The sequence below is a fragment of the Hakea prostrata genome, chromosome 6, assembly GCF_041222555.1.
Source record: "Hakea prostrata isolate BN-2017 chromosome 6, UWA_Hpros_2, whole genome shotgun sequence".
In the NCBI taxonomy this organism is placed as follows: Eukaryota; Viridiplantae; Streptophyta; class Magnoliopsida; order Proteales; family Proteaceae; genus Hakea; species Hakea prostrata.
This window is the reverse complement of record NC_142605.1, coordinates 36774329-36797593: the sequence shown is the minus strand read 5'-3', so window position 1 is coordinate 36797593 and position 23265 is coordinate 36774329. Positions and strand designations below refer to the sequence as shown.

Below are 23265 nucleotides of genomic sequence, written 5' to 3'. Positions count from 1 at the left end.
GTGCGCGACTGGCAAATCAATAAAGATGAATAGATCAGATCGCATCTCTTTTTATGAATTAGCAATTGCAGAACAGGAGAGAACATGGTCGTGACCTCATGAATCATAAAAAGCTTGATTATCATGAAGACAGAGACGCGTTATCGGGTAAGGAATCTCTAGATAATCACTCTGCTTCGATTTTATATTTTATTATGGTCAAGAGCTTCGATTGAGATTATTCACATTAAGATTAGACCATTAACTTATTAATAAATCAAAAAGATCACGTAAAATCCGCAAATAATGACCAAAAACGCCATCAATCGTTTGTTCCATATTATTATCTATGGATCAGATGGTATCGTACTGGTCAGCTTGGTATCCTGGCGAAGGAAGAGAGATTTGTATTTCTCAAAAGTTGAATCGATTTAACAAAGGAAAAGAATACAGTTGTACGGCACAACCAGAAACATAATAGTAGATAAGAAAAGTGAGAATACATCATCGAACGGTTCTCCGATTTTGACATTTTATGAGAATATTTTTCATTCCCGAGTCATCTCTCTCTCCAAGCTCTTTTCCGTTTTCTGTCTTTCATAAAGTATGGATTGAAGCGACCTCGCTTTCACCGGCTTCCGGATTCTTTTTCTTCCAATACTGTCATCGTATATGGAATCTTCGTCATCATCATCATCAACATACACTGTATCATCAGAATGATCAAGTCGAGCTGATGAAGGTGAAGAAGGGGTCGAAGTTTGAGGCGAATGCACAGAAACAAAGCGCGAATCTCTCGTTCCGCCGGTGTTGGAATCAATATCTGCTCCTACGGCTTCTCCTCCTCTCTTCTTCCTCCATAAAGGACCAAACCCAGAGTAGTAAAAGAACTCTGACAACGGCGTCGACGATGATACTGTTCCCAAATTCCGGGGCCGAAATACTTTCTCAGCCATCGATGGTTTGGATATGTTAGAAGATTTCCTGGTAGCGGTTGTTGAAGTATGGGTGGAATTGTGATGGTATGACCTGATCTGCGTAAGGTGGTGTTCGCACAAGGAATGCCCTTGTTTTGCCTCTCTTCTGCACTTCCATCCCTTTCCATCCGTTTTGTTGCAGTATCTGGTTCCATCTTTCCTTGTGGTCCCAATTTTCTTCTTTCCGTTCTTCTTGACAAGTAGAAAGTTCCTTTCTTCTTGTTGTCGCTGCTGTTTCTCTTCCTCCTCTTGTTCTTCCCACGATACCTTCAGCGAAGCAAGGCTGCAAAAACTGCACATTTAAGAGATTCAAACAATCATCAACATCATTTCTGTTCTCTTCTAATTTTAAATTCCCGATAGTTTACTTATCTCTTCCTATTTGGAGAAAAATTGCGGGAAACAGACAACGGTAAATTATGTAAGGTACGGAAACCCTAAAAATACTCCACAAGATACAAGACTGTAAATCCAAAAAAGCTGACGACCTCTCCATCGCGATCAGGGATTCGGCGTCGCTTCCGTTTCCTGAAACTCTATCAGCCCCATTCACCTGCATAAGTTAGCAACACTGTAAATGAACCCTGTGGGCAGTAGAGTGATTAAGACAGAAATAAATACACGACACAACAGGAAGCAATGGGATTAGGGTTTCCATAAATTTCAGCACAAGAGTCCCAAACACAAAAACCCTAAACGCGAAGGTAAAACGAGTTAGTACAAGAAGATGGAGAGAAGGAATAGACATTACCGATAGTCACGGAAGAGGGGACTGCGAAGAGGGACTTTTCTTGCAGATCTGAAGCAGAATAAACACATGAACAGAGTAGAGAAAAAGAATACTGACCAGGTACTCTTCTGGGTAAAGTACGTCCGATTGGGGAGGGAACACAATCACATCCCAAGGAGACCGGTTGAGCTCGCACACGTTGTTCGTCTGAAGAACCACTCTGTTGTAGGAATCGCTGGGAACCTCTGAGAGAGAGGTAGGGGAGATCTTAGCATATTTTCGGATCCTCATGTTCTAAAGAATCACCGGATTCCGATTCAAAGGCGCAACAACTTGGCTAGCTTCTAGATCCTGCCGCTCCTTCCACACTGTCAAAACACAGGTGGGATAATCAGGTTTCCTAGACTTCTGTTACTTTCCGACCCCCCTCAGGATGCATTTCGACTCCCGTGACGGCTTTACTAAACTACCCTTGATTTGTGTTCAAATTACTCAAATAGCCCTCAAGCGGAGTGGGATATTAAATTTACTGCACACTCTGAGTTAGGAGAGGTTACACAATTCGTTTTGGTTTGGTTTGGTTCAATCAAATTTAAAGTGTGGTAGGCGGAAAGCGAAAGTTCGAGACGGAAAGATTCCGGTGGAGGCCATCAATTGAACCGTATCATTGTATCAGGCTTGATTTTCTATCGGTTTGAGGAAATGGATCTCGATTTTAAACCTATTTCCAGGATTTTTTCATCCTCAAGGCTGAAGCAGCTTTTATCTGAACTTTGTCACCAGCAGAAAACCTGACTCGTGAGTTTAACTACAGTTCTCTCCCCACTTTGAGGTCCCATTGTTCTCATGGGCCTGGGATTTATGTAGGCCCAACTTGGGGAAAAATCGTGACATAGATGTAAATTATGTAATGCTATCCCTTTATGGTTTTTTTTTTATAGAATTGATAACTTTACATTAACGAATGAAATTAAAATTCTCTTTCTAAAAAAACAATTAAAATCCTCTAAGTCTCGACAAAATATCCATTCAGATGTCAAACTCCTAAATATTTGAAACCTGTGACCAATTTACTAAGTGGTGTTAGTGATACTATTCATCAAGTATAATTTTTTTATAAATTATTTGCAAAAGAAAAGAAAAGAAAAGAAAAAAGAAAACAAGAAAAAGAGGAAGGGGTAAATTTTCCTCCTTTTAAGATAATCCTTCTTCAATATCCCACTTGGGGAAGAGGGAGGTGACAGTCATGATCATTTGTCTGAATCGATTTTCTTTCTGCTCCCAGCAACAGGTCATCCAGTCAAAAATATTGTGGCAATTAAATCAAATAAATCAACGGCTATAAAAATTCTAATACTCTAGGAAAAGGAAGATTCGATATAATCCTAATTACCGAACTAGGAGTAGCAGAACGTACAAACCCATATTAAACTCAGGAAAACAACACCACACAGAAAACTGCCATTTCATTTGGTAATTGTTCTATGAATATCATTTACAGAGAAGATGAACAAAAATTTATTTTACAGAGTAAATTAAAATTAAAAAAAAAAAAAAAAAAAAAACTAAACTAAACTAAAACTAAAATCTAAAGCAGCGATTTAAGGGATCTCGTCTTCACACGAGCTCTCTTCTTCTTTCCAGCATTTCCATTTTCATCAGAATTTTCCTCCACTCCTGCGTCGTCATCGGATGAGGATTCTCGAGTCGAAGCAGAATTACTAGAATCGAATTTTTCCTCCCTATTCTCGGTTTTGGCTTTAGCTTTGGCTTTCGTTTCTGCTCTTCCCTTTCCCCATAAAGGACCAAACCCAGTGTAGTAGTAGTAATTAGAGGAGGGCGTCTTCGAAGAAGAAGACCTCTTTCGACGACAAACCTTGTTGGCAGGAGTAGCAGCAGAAATCTGAGCTCCACCAGATTTCAATTTCCGGCCAGAGGAGACGTTTCCGGGGTTGGTTTTGTTGTTGGTATAATAAGACTTCAGCTGCGCAAGGTGGTGCTCGCAAAGCGAATGCCCCCGTTTAGCTTCTTTCTTACATTTCCATCCTTTACCATCTGTCTTATTGCAGTAGATAAACTCTTCTTCCGACTTCACTTTCGACTTCATATCCGTTTTCTCGCGTTTCCTTCCCTTGTCTGCAACCGAAGCTGTTGATGACGAACATAAAATCTCTTTCTTTTCTAGTTTATAATCCTCTTCCCAGGTTCCATTGAGCGAAAGAATGCTGCGAACGATAATGTAAATGAGATAGGGAATAAGAACCCTAAATTTGCTGTCGGAATATAGAAATTATTCCTTACCCCTCCACTGCACCTGCAGTTTCCGCCTCGCTATCATCCATTTCCTGCATAAAAATATGATAGGTCACCGCAAATGAAACCAAAATCAGAACCCCGAAATCGATAACCCTAGAAGCCGTTCTGTTGAAATCCAAAGAAGAAATCGAACTGATTGACTGCAATTACGGATTCAACAAAACCACTCGTCCCAGATAGAAGAGATCGAACCCAATATAGAAACCCTAGAATAGACACAGAAGAAAAAGAAAACGGAGGGAGAAGTGTAGATATTTCCTTTTCTTGTGCGTTTTCTTCAGTTTTCCTTATCAGCAAAAAGAACTTCAGAGCGAGCGAGAGTATTCTAAGATCTAATAATCTGAAGCGTAAAAAGATCATGCAAGAAAACGAAGATCAAAAGTGAAATGAGAAGTAAACTCTAATTAACGACTGGGAACGATTGCGGAAGAGAGGTGTGGTACCTCGGAAGTGAAGGTCATCACATCCCATGGCGATTGGTTGAGTTCGCACACCCGTGTCGAAGGGCTTCTTCTCGGGGATTGGCTATCAGGAAAAGGGAGCTGCTGCACAGGGAAACAAGTCTGAAGCTTCTGCGCATGCTTGCGAATCCTCATATTCGAAGGCGCTTCTTGAGACCCAAAGAACGAGATCCAGACACCAGAAGCTCTCGCTGCAGCTGCGTTTCTCTTTTTTTTTTTTACCTTTCTCTCTTGCAGGTTTGCAGTCTCTCAGATCCCTTAAAAACTCGACCCGACGAGCTTTTAAATGTCTTCTCTTCTCGTCTCGTCTCGAATTCGATTTACAAATATATATAAGGAAAAATATAATAATTAACTGAGACACATAAATGTTATTCCTAAATTACCCTTTATCCTTCTGGTTATTACCTTCCACCCGGTCAGACAGTTTCACACACGAGCCCCCGCGCCGCCCCTCCAGTGAGGAAATGACTTAGGAGAGACTTAAAAACAGGTCAAGGCCGTCGATGCTTTCACCCTTTCTACCGTTCCACAGTTCCACGCCAAACAATGCGGTCCCCTTAGTCACATTTTGGACTTTCACTACTGGGGGTACCATCAAGGGTTGCTAGAATAAAACACAAGCACTCCATAATGTAGGACCCATTCCAAGAAATGAGACATCATGAATGGTACAGCCTCCAGTATGTTAAAAGCCTTTATATGTTATTCAGGCAAGGCAGGGTTGTAGCATTTAGATCAAATTTCCTTGCTATGGTGGTTTGCTTCTCCAATTTCCACATCCACCTCTTCTTCCTCTTAGTCCTACAAGTTCTGAATTCAAAGTTTTTTTTTTCCTTTTCTCATCTAGGAATATTACATTCATATATAAGGTTATTCTTACTCCTTCATTCTGTCCTATAAATATAAGCCAAAGCACGATGATCATCATGAAAAAACCCATATGATGTGCCCATAAGGTGGGAAAAAAACTCGCGTCCTGAAAGCCGTAGTACTCTTAAATAATTCTCAAATTAGCATTCAACTTATGAACTAATATTATTTCTAGAAGTGGAGTTGCATACATTTGATTCTTCTTAGAAATAGGGGTAATTTTGGAAACTTTCAACATTATTTTATTATTTATCAAGTGCATATAATGATCGCTATTGATTTAATCCACAATAGTTTCTTTGTGGCTAATATCACCACAAATTGCAAGTGTCATTTTAGTAACACAAGATTTTAGAAGGCCCGTGCATGGGTTGTTGAATTTTTAGGGTAGGTAGTAACTGTCATTGTTTCTCAAAAATCGTCAATCCATGATGATTGCTTTAACAGTATTTTTCAACATGGTAGCACATATGACAGCAATTACCATGTATCTTACTCTAAAATCTATTAGGGTGAAGACCAATTTTCATTATGTAAAATGTTCCGGGGCTTGTTTTGGAGGCCTAAACAACTCAAATGGCCATTTTTCTAGAATCTCGAGTCCTTCGAAATTACTAGTTGTGGGTCCTAGATAGTTTGATGATCCTATCTTATTGTTTTGGGTTTATGGATATACGTCATTTTGGTCTTTTTAGTTAAAATGCAAGTGTCATTTTAGTAACGCAAAATTCTAGAGGGCTTGTGCATGGGTTGTCAGATTTTTAGATTAGGCAATAAATGTCATTATTTCTCAAAAACTATAAATTCATGATGATAATTTTAGTAGTATTTTTCAACATGATAGCACATATAGCACCACTTACCCTATACCTTATTCTAAAATTTGTCATGGTCATGACCAATTTTCACCATGTAAAATATTCTAGGGCTTGTTTTGGAGGCCTAAACAACCCAAAAGACCCTTTTTTGGAATCTCGAGTCCTAAATGACTAGGCCCTAAACTGTTTGATGATCTTGCCTTATTGTTTTGACAATGCCTCTTTGGTCTTTTTAGTTAAAGTGCACGTGTCATTTTTTAGTAACACAAAATTTTAGAAGGTTCGTGCATTGGTTGTCAGATTTTTAGGGTAGGCAATAAATGTCATTACTTCTAAAAAATTGTCACTGCATGGTGATCACTTTAGCAGTATTTTTTGGCATGGTAGCACATATGGCATCACTTATCATGTACCTGATTCTAATTTCTATTGTGGTGAAGACCAATTTTCACCACACAAATGTTCCAGGGCTTGCTTTGCAACCCAAAAGGCCATTTTCGAAATCTCAAGTTCTTTGATACAACCAGTTGTGGGCCCTAAAATGTTTGATGGTCTTGTCTTATTATATTGGTGTTTATGGGTATAGCATTATTTTAGTATTTTTAGTTGAAGTAGGGTTTTCACTGTTTCTCTACATATGGTCTCTCAAAAGGGTTGGGAAGGGTAGCAAATGGATACGTTGCACTCTATTATTCTTCCTCATAGTGAAATCATCTGCTCAACAAGTGATATAGCCTGAGGTGAATCACATAAAACTTATCTTTTGTGCGTGTGTACTTTTGCAAACAAAATCAAAGTTACAACGGACATAAAAAAAAACCTCCAATGCATGGGTAGGATGTAACAAGACTGAAACCACCTATGTAAAGCCGTACCATTTCAAACCGTTTAAAAAAAGTATAACATGATTTTTAAAAACGATTTGTGTTAAGATATGGTACAGAAGATATGATACAGTAATTGTTTTTGGTGTAATATCGATATTACATACCAAAACCATACAGAAAAGAAACTGCAAGGGTAAAAACATTTCATATATTTTTTGTATGTCTAATACCACATAAGTACTACTTATACATGTTTTTAAATGCAACTGTGTAATACCATCTAATACTTCATTTGTATAGTCCTTACATAACATTTTCTTATACCACAATTGTATCGTACAATCTAATATTGCATATGTATCATTTTTTATTTTTTTTTTTAACAAAGGAAATAAAGATTTTATTAAGAAGACAACCAAGAGATTTTTTCTCTCTCTTAGGTTAGGTAAAACACTAGAATAATTACAACACTAGAAAAACTAACTGGTCCAGCAGAACCCCTTGGGTAGTAGGTGAGCTTCCCTATTGCTGGATATAGGGATGTAAAAAGAAAGAAATCTCAATGAAGGAGTGAAGTAAAGAAAAGGTGTCCTCAACAACTATACTAGAAGCCAGTCTAGGCTGAAAACCTAGTGAGACAAAGTATTGACTACTGCTAAACAGTCTGAGAAAACCGAAATCCGCTTGAGATCTAGAGCAGCAGCAAGGAGCAACCCGTCTCTTATTGCTTCTGTCTGTGTTGCATCAGCAGAATTTGCAAAGTTAGCAGCACATTGACCTTCCAAGAACTGACCTTCATGGTCATCAGTTATGATTATTCCTCTCCCACTGATGTTATAATCGTCTCTCAAAGCTCCATCTGTGAATATTCTTGAGCACTGGGACAAGGAGTGATTGGGACAAAAAGATGGCAAGAGTGCTTCTAGCTCTTGCTAAGAAAGGTTTATCCATCTTCTATGGCTACATGGAGGTCTCTCATTGTAGTGGTGAGGTTAGGGTCCTTGTCTACCAAAAAAGAAAAAAGAAAAAAAAACAAAACAAGAAGATACTTGTGATAAAAAGTAACTCTATTACGCGCCTCCCAAACCTCCACACATAGAAGACCACAAGATGTCAAAATCTAATTTGTTGGAGACATGTTGAAATCTTTTAAATAAGAAATTTAGCGATTCTTTAATATTAGCTCTATGAAAATAGATAGAATATATATGCAGTTTTTATAACACAATTGTGCTGCCTTGTGGGAAGACAGTAATGTTACAGTTGGGTATACACTCTCTGTACTATACAGCAATGGTATCACTTGACATCCTTGATGCGTGGTTTGTCACATTTAGCAATGGTGATTACAATTAGTTTCAACTGGTTCTTCAAATCCGGTTCATTTTCAAGCAGTGGAAATGGGATTTAGACAAGGACCATACTATAAGTGCAATTAGAGCTAAACTACAATAATAATCATAATTTTAACCTCAACAAAATGGGAGTTAGCTACAGCCTACATGGAGATATTATAAAAGGAGAAGCCGAAAAGTAGAGAGATCTAAGTTTAAGATCAAGTTTATCAGTAGGCATATTAAGATCAAGTCTTATGCTTGTAGGGTTGGTAGAGTGGTAAAGATGTATACTTTTTAGTGAAGAGATTATGGGTTCAACCCTAGCGGATGGTCATATGTAATACTCTCATCCCCGTATATAAAAACTCTAAAAATTCAAGTTTTACCATATGTACATCAGTTTTTACTTCTCAACTGGTCATTTTAGGTCATACCATACCCTGTTTAACTCCATCAACATGAATCTAATCAACTTTCCTCACTAGTGCCTCTATGTATCTCCACTGAACAAGCAAACCACCTCAAGACGTTCTCACCATAACTTGTCCTACATTTTTGCAATTCAAAATCGGTTCTCTTATTCGATCTTTCATAGTCTTTGCTATACATCCTCTTCAACATTATCTCAACTACAATTCTCTATTATATCTTACCCTTTTTGTAACAACTCAACATTTAGCTCCATATTTGATCATTTTGTCTACTTAAAGACTTACAGAATTTCCTTTTGAGTCCAATAGCATACGTTTAACACTCCCAAAATATCACTTCATCCATCCTATTTAATTATGTGGGCAATTTCATCCCATATATCAACCTTATCAGCTGTTCAATCATTTGGTATTCGCTGGTAAAAAAAGTATTTTCGGTGACATTATATTGTTATAACCGATACTGCCCCGTTACGATTCACCAAAGAATATGTACCCTTACAAGATTTCGCCCATTTAGCAAGTGGGCTGGGCTGAACTAGTAAATGGTTTTCTTTTGAATTTCTCCAGAGCCCAATCTAGTCCTTGAGTTTCATTGGGTTAGCTTGATCTGGGCCTCTGGGTTGGACCAGTTGGTCGTGTTGAGAATCGTCACAAGGTCCTCCACCGATTCATGGCTGTTTTGATTCTTTGCTATGGTCTGCCAAGTTAAAAATCACTAGGAAGGAGAGACTGATACGAAACTGAAACCAAATCAAAACTGATACCTTTACAATCCAAATCGATCAATTGATACCCAAACTAAGTAACCTGCGTTACAGTTTTTGTTAGAAATAGGGTCATCAACTACTTCTGAATCCGTCAATTGAATTTTTGTGTAGAAAAAGAATAAACAAACGAAATAGTTTTGAAGAGCTTTTAGAGCGTTATGCAGTTGAAAAGCAATATCTTATCCTTTACTCACACACACTTAAAGTTGGAGTTCCATAAGTTCTACATGCCAATCTCATAGGCATCCACTTAATCTGGACTTCAATTGGTAACACCGTAAAAGTAACGCAAATCCAAAATATCAAAGCATTCCAAGTTTGGATTCAGGGAATAACAATATGAAGTCATCAACTTCATTTCATTCTCATAAATGCTTTAGATAAAGTTAGGCGAGGAACATAGAAAAAGAGGCTATTAGGTTTGATAAAGATAGATTATTGTAATCCAAACCAATTGGATTTCCATGAACACTGGGGAAGAACTAGAATCCTCCATAGTGTGCACTAACATTTTGGAGAAAGGGAAGAGAGAGCAAAGGGTGGTGGTGGTGGCCTTTTGAGGGTATTCAGAAAGTATTCTAAATCTTTAAGCTGTGTTGCTAAACACTGATATAGAAATCTCTTTATGCTTCTTTTCTTCTTTAATAACAAACTAAGTTGTTATAGAGTATAGAATAATTTGAGAACCCCCAACCCAAGAAAAGAAAAGAAAAAAAAATCCATATGGGAGGCCTACTCTTGATTGTTCAGAAAAAATATCTTCACAAACAAAAAAAAGGAAAAGAAATAGAAGGAAAGTTTCTTCTCCAAGAGTATCTCTCCTTTTCCTCATTAAATGAACTCTATACTCCCATAAATTAGAGTTCGACTACAGTGCTGTGTAATTAATGCACAACACTGTGCTGCAAACGTTCAAGATCGATCTTGACTGTCCATTTCAGAAAAGTGTGATTTTCACAATTTTGAGAACCATTCGCTACAAGTGTTGCACCCCATTAATTTCCCATAAATTGAAGCACAAGAGGAGTATTAGTGGGTCTTTTCACTACCCCACCTGGAAAAGAGAAAAATTAAAATATCTTACTAAACCTACAAAACAATTTTAAAATAATTACATGGGGTCAGGAGACTCAGGACATAAACTAAACTTACAAAATAATTTTAAAATAATTAATTTATCATTATATTATTGAAAAAAAATAATATTTTAAGAGACAATTTCTTAAAAGGGCAAATTACACATCCCCATGTGTTTATAATCAATTATATTTACTATTTTTGAAAAAAAAAATCAATTACAAATGCCTCTTACTGCTAAAGCAGAGTTGTCCATTTATAGCTTTTAATTTTTAACAGTAGAGAGGCATTAGTAATTGAATTTTTTTTCCAAGAATAATGGATGTAATTGATTACAAACACTGAGAGTACATGTATGATATGCCTTTCTTAAAATGACTATGATACTCGTTGAAGAATGTTAGAAAAGAAAAAAAAACTTGATTGATTCCTTTAGTTGCCTATTTATGAAACTAATTCAAAATACATCATTAGTAAACTCGCTTATGCTATCTGCTCAAAAGCCCCCACTCTTCTAAGTCCTCCCTAATATCACGTATGTTATTACGTCATTCACTTTGAATGAGTTAACACCACCATTTGGAGGTTGCGTCAAATAGAAAAGAATGATTCATTAGTGTATATTATCTTTTTTTCGCGTAAAAATAAATAATACCATAGATTATTAGAGAAAAGCTAGTACAAAGTATTCTATTAGGGGTTAAAAAATATTTGTAATTTTTATTATGACAAAAAGTTTCCATGTAATTGAGAGGAAAATTCATGAAAATGACGATTTCATCTATAATATAAAATGATGGGAAACATGATAAAATACATCTATACATATTTGTATAATTTTTTTTTTCATCCCAACATGTAGGAATCAACTAAATTATTTTTTTAGCCAAAAAATAAATTAGACTAAACATGTCATCATGTTTTTACAAGTGAGATTACAAAAAAGTACAGAGGATTGACAAATTGTCTTAAATATACCCTTGTCTATGCTCATATTTGGTATAGATATGTTTGTTTTATATTATATTTTGTTGAATTTTGACTAGTTTCCATCAGTTTGGTCTCATTTTTTTACACTGTATCTGTTTACCTTAGCTGTTGAATCTAACTTGTTGATTTCTGAGCCACATTCAGCTCATCTTGCATCTGATTTATAAATTGAAAAGGGTTTCAAAACCAAATATTGAAGGACATGTGAATGGTAAACAGAAATAAAAACAAATGAAAGTGTTTTAAACTAGGAAGAGGTTGACAACAAAAATCAAAGAAACCACCCCAGACAATGAGTTTTCCATCATCGGAGTCAGGTTCTTTAAAATACTTAATTTGAAATAAGACGCTTTGAGTTAGTTTCTTTAATTTTTGCGTTGAAACAATGATGCATAAGTAATCAATCAACATCAATCATAACTCATAAAATAGTAAAAAGACTAAGTTATGATTTATGATTCAAAAGGGCTTGTGTATCACCCACTTAGGAGCGTGGCTCAGTCAACACCTCCCTTTTGGCTCAACCTATTAGGTTTTGCCACCAAAAAAAATATTAGATTTTGAAATATCATCTTTGGAAAAAAAAAACACAATGACATAAGGTTTTGACCTCGACAAATAACGGAGATCATTGTATAAAAGATCATTAGCATGAATATACTTCTGGCACAGTGGTTCAATTTCATTTGTAAATGCAAAACACTTAGAAAGTCTTAGATTCAAACATTTGTCCCTTTATATTTCTCTTGTCTCCATCCTTTATAAGGGTAGAGTTACTCTAAGACCAAGGAGGGCTTTGCCCTTCTCTCAATTTTTTGAAATCTATTTAAAAACTTCTTTTAGTCATCTTTTCTCATGTGAAATATTAGCACTTGACCCTTTTTTACCTTTAATTTTTTGAAAATTTTTCAAAGAAACTCTCTCTACCTCTCTTTCCGTGTGATTTCATAGCTTTGCGATGATCGCATACATGTGTAATGTCTATGTATCAATTATGCTATTTCATGTAAAACGCACAATCCAAGCATGAAACTAGCCAATAGCTATATTTGATTTCTCATATTTTAGTCCACGCCCAAGATTTGGAAACTAAACATAAGAGAAAAGATTGGGGTCATGAACAGATGAACTCATGATTCGACTTATCATGGATAGAGAGACCTACACAACTGGAAAAGGTCATGATAACGAGATAATTAGATGACTCGGTCTGAATTGCTATTGACTCAATGACTCACGAGTTACCAACGACTCGCCGGCTCCCAAAAAAGGCTTCTGGCGTCGGGGTTCTGTTTATGGACATTACACGTGTGTAACTGCATATCTGCTATGGTCAATCGCAAGCCCACGTGTTATGTTTGTCTGTGATGTCAACTATTTTGTTTTACATTTTTTTCAAATCTCTTCCATAGTAAATTACGACAATATCCTTTAACAATAAGAGAATTATCCGATGTCACCATCGAGTTGCTAGTATGGGAGTTGGGGGACCATGGAAGGTTTTCCGTTGGGCTTGGGCTATTCTCTGATTAAAGACTCAAGTCTTGTCCCCACCAATAACTATTTTCTATTGGAATGTATTTTTACTTTATTTATTTTAATTCATTTACTAAAAAAATATTTAATTTGTTATGTTTGTTTCTATATCTTTAGCTGACTTCAAACCAATCAAAGAAGAAAAAGCAAACGTTGAGAAGTGATGAGGTGAAGGCCCACTGAGCTTCTCTTGAAAAGTAAACGCTCCATCATCAACCAACGAAAGTATTCTTTCAAAAGATAATATTGGGGTAATTTTCATTTGGACTCGTGAGTTTAAAATTTTAGTTAACCAAGTATCTAATTAACAATCTTAATGTAATAATAACATTTCGTGACTAATAAGAGGTCAAAAGTTTGAATCTCTTTAGTATCATTTATCCATGTGTTTTGTTTAGAAAAACCTTTATGGGGTAAGGCTTAGGTTCAAAGGTCTCAAATCCTGATAGGATTGAGTAAGGTTTGGATCTAACTCATCTAAGGGTTTAGATCCTTAGTGTAAAGTTAGGTTTTGGCTAGCTTGACCATACCCAGCCAGTTGATAATTTCTGCGAAGTTAGATGAACATTGCTACTAAATTCCGGTAGTGGAGGTCAGTCTCATTTGGAGGACAATCGTGTGCTGGTCCAGCAGATCCTAGAGTGGTCTTTTTATTTTTCACCTAAAGAGGCTAATCTTGTATCCAATTCTCTAGCCAAGAGGGCATTGTCTTCGGCAAGTAAGATAGTGACATGTTTTCTCTCCTTGGCTTATTGAATTATGTAATCAAGATGTCTTGTGGCTCAATAAAATTCTTTTAACCAAAAAAAGAAAAAGAAAATTAAGGTAGTGGTAGCTAAGGATGTGAATTAGTACAATACCAATTTTAAATATCGAAAATAAGAATTGTACCATACGGAATTTACAAGGTAAGGTATACTTTTGGCATTTGCAAAAAAAGTTTAGTATGTTTTTGGTATTAAATCGGTGTGGGAAAACAATTTAAACATAGTATCTATTGCGATACAATTTTGGTACGAACGAACCCTAGCCACTTTTGTTATTAGTTTATTAAGATCCTAATAAAATTGCAATCAAACAATCGATAAAATATAATATTAACAGAGACAAAACAAGTAAATCTAAGAAAATGAGTGGAGGACGAAATGAAAAACTAAAACAAGGAATTAGGAATATGGTAAATGTAAAGTATTTTAATTGTAAAATTACATTTATCTCCCTTAATTTGTTACAGTACGGTTTCGGTACATTCCGACAGTGATGAGTATTTGAAATTGAAACCGTATCGAATAAATTTAGTTTCGATACGTACTGAACCAAATTTTAAACGGTGCAGTTCAATGCAGTTTTAGATGGTACGATTCGATGCAGGAGGAACTTGGATTGGAAGACTTCTTAGGCTAATGTGTATGTGCAATTGTATCTTTTTTCCTCTGCCTAAAAAAAAGGGTATATTTGTTCTTTTTATGGAATTAATAATGTGCATTTGTATTGTTTATAAAATTCCTACCCAAAAGAATCTTTCTACAAAGCTCATTGTCTAGGGGACGGACTTGGAAGTGAGGGAGGTAGTAGGTAAAATTGGGTGGCTGGACACGTGTCAGCATAATGGAGGGACTTTCCAAGGTCCTTGTATTATGAAATTATGATTTGCCATTAGTGGTGCGTTTGGCATGTAACTGTTATATGCCATGCTGAGATGAGATGAGATGAGAGAAGGCACCGTAGAGAGTAGGTAGGGGAGTAGCAAAATAGTGTGGGACCGAAGTGGTGGTTGTTTGATTTGGTGGCTAACCAATTTATTCTCCTTCCGACTCTTCAGTTCATCCATTTGCACCCACACGCAACCGTATCACACTGTCATTGTATGGAAAGGAAGATGAAGATTTTTCCCAAGATATTCTATTTTCTTAGACTTAGAAGCTGTCTAGAAGCTTTCATAGAAATGGAGATTCTGATCAATGCGTTCCAGCATGAGGTCAAGTTTTTATTTTTATTCTTTTTTTTTTTTTAAGGGAATAGAATGAGATAAACAATTTGAATTTCCTTGGAATTAATATTTAAATCATAAACAAGAGCTATGCTTAAGGATTTAGTGTTTTTTTGCCAACATAATGTTGGCAATAATATTAAATAAAATAGTTAAGGTCTAAAGACCTATAAAAATAAGAAGTATTCACAATAAACAAAGGTAGAAGTAGAATATCCCATCAGGACCTATTTAAAGAAAACCTATAGGCAACCCTAGTTAGAAAATCAGCAAAATTATTACCAAACTTAAGAATATAACTAAAAGATACCTTACTAAAGAGAGAATTGAGATTCAAAATATCTCAAACTAAACTATGGTACATCTAATTTAAATATAAATTGAAACCATGAACAACATTGGTAATAGGTAAACAATCTAAATGGATATATAAGTCAATAACTCTTCGAGAAGAACCGAGAATAATGCAACCTTTAATGGCTTCAATTTATCTAAATTTGCTTTGAGCTAACATTATAATCCCAAATGATACAACCTCTACTTACTTTGTGTGTAATGCTTTCCCAATAATCATTTACAAAAATTTTGAAAGAGAGCAAATTCTTCAGAGATGAAATGGTTAGGTCTTCTTTGAGACTCCATGATGTGAGATTGTATACCTACACATAGATATGAAAAAGTAGTCATCCAAATACCATGGAAACATCTATTATTTGAAAAATAATTGCATTCCTAGTATTCCATATACATCAAACTAGAACACTTCACATTTGGTTCATCAAAGTAAAATTGTTACAACCATTGAATGTTGTTTTCATAAATTCCATCCAATCCTAAAAATTAGATGCTAGAAAGTCAAATTTTGTATGATAACAAAAATACAAAGTACGGCATACATTATCCAAATCACGGTCACAAATAAGATAATGTGGGATAAGTGAAACATTTCTCAATAAAATAGAGCTTCCAATTAAAATAGCCTCATATTGTATTTTCTTTACATTTTTTTTACCATATATTTAGGAAGTGGGACTTACATTTTCTCATATATAGTTCCCTCTATCACTGCACTAGGAGATTTAGACTCAATTAGATCACTTTTGGTAAAGAACTCCATTTATAGAAGAACATTGCAAGCTACAATCGATGAGTCAAATTCTATAAAAGAAATGATCCAAGAAATAGAATTAAGCTAAACTATCTCTCTCTCAAAAATGGTACAAGAAAAATCATTTTAGTTTTATGAAAACCATTGTACACTAGACAATAACCAACACTTTTCAGTAAAGATGTATGGGTTTATAATAATCCTCAACATCTTAATATAAAATTACTAATTCCAACAAATTAATAATATATTAATTAAAAAAAAAACTTATTATTTCTTGCACGTGTGAACTAAAATTTATAAGTTCTTTTTAAGTTATGTATGTATTATAGCTGTAACTTCCGCTGATGCCGTTGCCAAATTGGTTCTCACTTGAGTTGTACATTTTGTATTTATTTGTGGGGCCTACTTTAAGTCCAGACGTGCGATACCCCCTCTGACGACTTTCTTTTTCTTTTCTCTGCTCTCACTTCGTATTTTCTTCGCTGCTTTTTTCTGTTTCTCACTCCATATTCTAAGGGGAGAATAATGACGGAGCGGCTGAGCCGCTCGCTTTTCCTATGCTGACTCGCACGAGTTTTTCAATTATTTTATTCTTCTATACGATGTAGGACACTTTAGCTGTTCAAAAGGACCCTCATATTTTATTCTCTTTTAAATAATTTTAGAATGAAGCTTAGCTCTTATTTCAGAGGTCGACTAGTAAGCATGTAGTGTGACTTGCATGCTGCAGCATGTGCAGCGCACGGTCGAGATCGAAATTTCGATCTAGATCGTGCGCTTTACCGTGCTGCACATTAAATGCACAACACTGAAGCACGACCCGTAAGCATGAGGTCATTTTGGGCAAGTGTTAAATGTTCTAGACTTCTAGTGTACTATGGCAAAGGCCAATGTTCAAAGGAACGACTGAAGAAAATTCTAAGTATCTCATGACCAGTGTAAACATCACAGGGTCAAATATTAATTTTCACACAGATACAATGATTTTATTATTATTAAAATTTATTTTTCTTTACTCAGATGATTAAGAATTGATATTTCACACATGAAAATATATGAGGAAAGTTTTATCAATTGATTAGTTACCATTGTAGGGTTGGTTAGGCGATAAGACACATATCTCTTAGTAAGAGGTTGTAGGTTCGACCTTTTGGGCAATATAATAAGGTTTTGGTGCATTCAGACTCCCAAGTGGCAATTAGGACTTTACTGGGTACTTAACGCTCCACATTGGGGGATATTACACATTGTTGATGATATTCTTCATTTGAAATCTTTGTTTCAGGAATGTATTTTGTTGTATGGAGTTAGGGAGACTAATAGGTGCGCGGATTAGCAATGGCGGACCAAGAAATTCTGTTAGATCATCTCTCTTTGCCTGCTCAGCTCTCTCAATATGTTGTCGAATAGCGGTAGGGTCATAAGTTCTTTAGAACCTAATCCTGTTTTATTGTATGTATTATATTTATTTCTATTAATATAAAGTCACATTTTCTCCAAAAATATATATGTAACATCTTTATCCCCAATATAGAAAAACGTATATTAAAAAAAAAAAGCCTAAAAAAGATTTTCAAAATATTGGGGGAATTCAAGTATTTGATATTTTACATATAAAAAAGGAAGGGGAAAATAGATTTTTTTTTTTTTTTCCAATTCAAGTACTGATATTTCACACGTTAAAAAAAAAAAAAAACTAAAGGCTATGACCCCCATACCTGAGTTCGGATTAATTCCCAGACGAGAAAAAAAGAAACTATGACCCCCATACCCGAGTTCGCTCCCTAACGACAACTATTGAGTACAAATTACAGGAGGCCACAGAATTAAGGTGATGAGTTTATTTTTACTTGTAGATCTATATAGTTTGTGGTTGTAAAGTTATCGGAAGAACACAGAGTCAGGGGAGATGATCCACACGCCCCTTATCCCTGGGGTAGGTCTGCCCCAACTCACGGTTCATGCTGGACCAATAACAGTGCACATAACATTTGCATGGATAAGATATTTGATATCATGGAGGATAAGCTAGTAAATTCATCAAAACCTATAGGAAAACGTTTCAGTAATCTTTAGTATCCACCTCCCTTACTGCGTGAAAAATGGTTTTGATCAACGAAGAACCATCAATGCATCTTCCGTTGTAAGTCTTAATGATTCAACACGAACAGATGTGGGAATGCAATTCCCTAAGGCACGAGTTTTCTCATGGAAAGGGTCTTTCCTTGAATAGATCTAATTTTCATCTTTCTCAAGTTAATAATAATAATAATAACTAGTCTTTAGTCACATTCTCACATACAACAATAGATAATATATTAGATTAGGTAGTTAATTGTCTTCCAATCCTTTCTTAATACTCTTTCCCTTTTGATTTCTGGCGTATCACATAATAAACCTCAACAATAAAAAAAATAAAAAAAAATAAAAGCGTGTCCTTGACAAGCGGTAGTCGACTCTTTAGATCGGTTAATTAACTGACCGACTCTTTTAAAGACACGTGGCTCGCAAGCAGATCATCTCACTATATCTTACAATCTCGACCGTTGGTTCTGAATAATATTAGAAGACAATTACGTATAAGCAAAACAAAGTGGAGAAGCGGTTTTGAAAGTGGATTTTGGTTCAAATCTGAGTCAAATAATTCGGTTGGGTGCTTTACAACCGAATTAGCCGGATTGGTCCAATGGGAACCAGCCAAAAGATTTAGTGTTTTTTTTTGGTATAAAAAAGAGGGGATGTAGTAGTGGCGACCTAGCGCCCCCAGCTACAGCTACGCAATGTTCGGACTTTTTATCGAGTGTGACCTATGCAAGCACTGGCCCTGTCAGGGGAGCCCCATCGGAGGCCTAGTATAATCCATAGAAGACGGTAGCACTCATGCCCAAGCCAAAGAGCACACAACTGTCAAATGTAAGAAACAAAAAAACAGAAGGGAATTTGAACTTGAGACATGAGGTTACCAAACCACTTGAGAGTGAGCTTGGGACCACTAGACCACCACCCCTAGTGGTAAAAGATTCAGTGTTTTGTGACGCAGAAACTTAAACAGAATAATGGATTGAAAAATAGAGAAATACGTATCTCAAAGTTTATTTATAAACAACAATATTCAGCTATTTCCAAAAAATGTATAAAACATGATTTTATGGTACAAGAAACCATAAAACAAAAAACACAAAACCACTAAAATGTTGTTAAAAAAAAAAAAATTTAAAACACCTTCAAAACAATCTCAAAACACGAAAAAACGACATTTTCACCGCAAAGTAGCAAGTCCTTCTCACGAGCTCGTTTTGACGAAATTCAGTCAATTCCGAGTCTGGAACCCCAAGATATTCCAATGTTCCATACCGTATGCATCAATTTGATTGCACCAAAATATCAAATAAACCATAAACCGATTCATTGTGGTCTAAACTGGATTTTTGGACCAGACCAGACGGTTCAATTTTGTCTGTTTTATATGGGAGATTTAATGGAGACTGAGTGTGTCGTGTGATAAAGGTACTTGCCGCCAGGACAAGGTCAGCTCACCTGTCTGTTGCCGAATCAGCGTCAGTTCGTTAGTTGGTGCTCAAGGGTATTTAGGTAAAATCGAAAATGATTTTAAAGTAAAATACTTTGTACGGGTTTCTAAAATATTATCGAGGAGAAAAAGAAATGCCCTTTACTCTATTTTAATGGTGTGAGTGTGAGCTTCGCCAACGTATACGGGTTTTGTGAGGTTTTTTCTGGTTTTTCAGGTTTTTTCAAATTCTGAAAACGGACGCAAGCGATGTAAGACTTGAACCGACGCGTGGAGGTGAAATCGCATCAATCTACTGGGAATTGACTGTTACACGGCAACAAGAGAGAGAGAGAGAGAAAGAGAGGAAAAGGTGTAATTTCTAAATTCCGAATTTAAGAAAGGATCTCACGGAGACATAAATAAATAGAGAGAAAAAGGAAAGAGCAGTAACTCTGGTTGGAAACGGAAACGGAAACGGAAATCGATGCTTATGAATCTCCCACCACCACCCATCCCCACCGAGTTATTATGAGGAGAATCAATTCGTTCTGGGAGAGCATAAGAGAAAGCGTAAAACTTCTCTTTTTATAACTTCTCACCCTTCTGTGATCAACTTTTGATTCTTGTTCTTCTCCTCCTTCTCCTTCTCCTTCGCCTACTTTCTTTCCACAGTTCTCATGTTGGCTTCTTAGATTCGTTGTCTTCTCTGCGGAATTTTTCTCTTTTCTCTTTCTTCTTTTCGAAAACCCAGAAGCCCCATCATCTGTTCTGAGGTGACTTTCCCCAATTTAGGCTGGTTCTTTCTTTTCCGCCAACAATGTCGTCTGGGTTTCCAGGCGGTGGCGATTTCTACAATTCTACCGGGATCGGTGGTGGATCGGCGGCGATTAACAATGCCCAAGTTAGGTATCGGTCTCAACTTGGAGGAATTATCCGGGATGGCTCTTCCCAGACGATCCTTCCTCGAAGAACTGACATGGTTGCAAAGCGACCCCTTTCAGAACTAGAGATACAGCACCACCTGCAACAACAACATCATCATCAGCAGCAACAGCAGCAGCAGCTTGGGAGCAGGAGCGTTTTTCCGCTCTGTAAAGCAGAGAAATTACCACCATGCGTCGCCTATTTCTCCTCTTTCGCCGGGCGATTTCTCGCCGCCGGAAGTCTCCGGAATCGGCACTCCGACCGCGCCGTTCACTTTATCAGGAAGGTATGGACTCCCCCTCACACAACAGCTTCGGGCGCAGTCTTTCAACATCAACCACCAGCACCACCACCAAAACAACATCGCTTCCTGTAACCCTTCTGTGCCTGGATTGTCCTTTACTAATTCTATGCTACCCGACAACAACAGCAGTAAAGCCATCGTTTTAGATTCAGAGCCTGAATCAGAGAAAAAGATGAGAAATCGGCTTCAGGAGCTGGAGAAACAGCTCTTAGATGATCTAGACGAAGAAGAGGGTGATGCTGCTTCGGTTATTACTAACAGTAACAGTGAGTGGAGCGAAACGGGTAACCTGATCAACACCCCAAACCAAAACCAAAACCAAAACCAGAGCCAAAAGCCTCAGCCTCTCTCTCCTTCCCCAACCTCTTCATCTTCTTCGTCTTCCTCCTCTTCAGCCTCCGGTTCTTCGAAACAATCTTTTCTCGATGTTGCAGCGGCCATTTCAGAAGGAAAAATGGATGCAGCGACTGCAACTCTTGCTAGGTTAAAGCAGGTCTCAAACACCAGAGGCGATCCGGAGCAGAGATTGACGGCTTACATGGTGTCGGCTCTTCAATCCAGAGTCAACCCAGTTGAGAATCCTCCTCCGGTGGCGGAGCTCTGCAGTAACGACCACTTGTATGCGACAAGAATTTTGTATGAAGCTTCTCCCTGTTTCAAGCTCGGATTCATGGCGGCCAATCTCGCAATCCTTGAAGCCACAGCAGAGCAACCCAATAATGTCCATGTTGTAGATTTTGATATTGGACAGGGCAGCCAATACATGACTCTCATTCAAGGTCTTGCACGTCGGCAACCAGGAAAACCCACCACCGTCAAGATCACCACCGTCATCGAGCCCGGCGAGAACCGAAACGAAGACGAAATACGAGCCATCGGTGATGGGCTGAAAAAGCGTGCAGAGCGAGCTGGTGTGAATCTTAAATTCAATGCCGTGAATCGTCGAATCAGTGATCTGGACAGGGAAGCACTGGGTTGCGATGACGATGAAACGCTGGTGGTGAATTTTGCATTCAAGCTGTACAGAATGGCTGACGAAAGTGTATCAACAGAAAACCCTAGAGACCAATTGCTGAGATTGGTGAAAGGGTTATCTCCCAAGGTGGTGACGATGGTAGAACAGGAGATGAACGCCAACACGGCGCCGTTCGGAGCTCGTGTAAGCGAAGCCTGCGCCTATTACGGTGCCCTGTTTGACTCACTCGACTCAACGACTCCACGTGACGTTGCAGAGCGAGTCCGGGTGGAAGAGTGCTTGGGTAGGAAAGCGGCGAACACAGTGGCGTGTGAAGGAAGAGATCGTGTGGAACGTTGTGAAGTTTTTGGCAAATGGAGGGCTAGGATGGGAATGGCTGGATTCGAGGCGAAACCCCTGAGTCAACAGATGGTTGACACGTTGCGGGTCGAACTCATGTCCGGATCTTGGAGCAACCCGAATTTCGCAATCAAGTTAGAGGCCGGAGGTATCTGTTTGGGATGGATGGGTCGCGTTCTCACCGTCGCATCTGCTTGGAGTTAAGCGTTAGAGTTGAAAAACCAAACAAACGCAAACCCTTTTGAATTACAATCCTTTTTAATTAGCTTTTTTATTTATTTAATTTGACCAAACTTCTTAATTGGTTTCTTTTTATTGTCTTTGTAAGTTGTAACTTCTAAGTTGTAACATCTTTTTTATTATTATTATTATTATTATTATTATTACCCTCTTGAGTATATGGAGATTGGGTTTCCTGCATTGGCACTCAAGATTCCTCTTCTATACGATCGATCATCTGCATTCTGCATTATCCACGTGGCACTTTTATACTTTTGATCATTGGTTTGTTAGATTACAAGTTACCTAAATTTGTTTGATGTGGAATGTATCATGTATGTGAGGAGAACATGAAAACTTTATATATTATATGTAAGGGTTATTACATATATCACTAAAGAAAGTTGAATTTGATCTTTCACTGAGAGTTGTTGGTCATTGTCAGTTGAGTCGATTATTTAATAGTTAGCGAATGAATTTTTGTTTCTTGTTATATTGGTAGTTTTTTGTGCGATTTTTAGACTATGAGACATGATATTTTTTGAATGAGTGTGAAAAAGATTAGATGGTTGTTGGGTTTGAATAATACCATTTGTCATGATTCAAAAGCCACACAAGAGATATTTGTTAGGGGTGGAGCTTTCTCAGGGGTAGGAGGTACGAGTGTTTTGGAGAGAACTTCTTTTTATGTGTGAGATATCAGCGCTTGGTACCTTTGTTTTAGCGAATAAATTTTTTTAGGGCAAAGACAATAGATACTTAAGGGCCT

General features: G+C 37.1%; 3 protein-coding genes across 3 annotated transcripts; 1 reads left to right on the top strand and 2 right to left on the bottom strand.

Moving 5' to 3' along the window:
* Positions 1-369: 369 nt before the first annotated feature.
* LOC149013798 (uncharacterized) lies at positions 370-2069 on the bottom strand. Its single transcript, XM_089159726.1, has 3 exons — positions 1804-2069; positions 1445-1509; positions 370-1248 (listed from the first exon to the last, which is right to left on the bottom strand). The coding sequence occupies exons 1-3, from the start codon at positions 1975-1977 to the stop codon at positions 528-530; spliced, it is 960 nt and encodes a 319-aa protein (XP_089015852.1). The 5' UTR covers positions 1978-2069; the 3' UTR covers positions 370-527.
* An 894-nt stretch (positions 2070-2963) lies between these two features.
* Positions 2964-4750, bottom strand: LOC149013797 (uncharacterized). The gene is made up of 3 exons (XM_089159632.1): positions 4446-4750; positions 3988-4031; positions 2964-3911 (listed from the first exon to the last, which is right to left on the bottom strand). The coding sequence occupies exons 1-3, from the start codon at positions 4596-4598 to the stop codon at positions 3275-3277; spliced, it is 834 nt and encodes a 277-aa protein (XP_089015758.1). The 5' UTR covers positions 4599-4750; the 3' UTR covers positions 2964-3274.
* A 15398-nt stretch (positions 4751-20148) lies between these two features.
* Positions 20149-22917, top strand: SCL8 (SCARECROW-like 8). The gene is given in 2 exon segments (XM_089159968.1): positions 20149-20796; positions 20798-22917. Coding segments are annotated over 2 exon segments (1929 nt in total). The 5' UTR covers positions 20149-20551; the 3' UTR covers positions 22482-22917.
* The last annotated feature ends 348 nt before the right edge of the window (positions 22918-23265 follow it).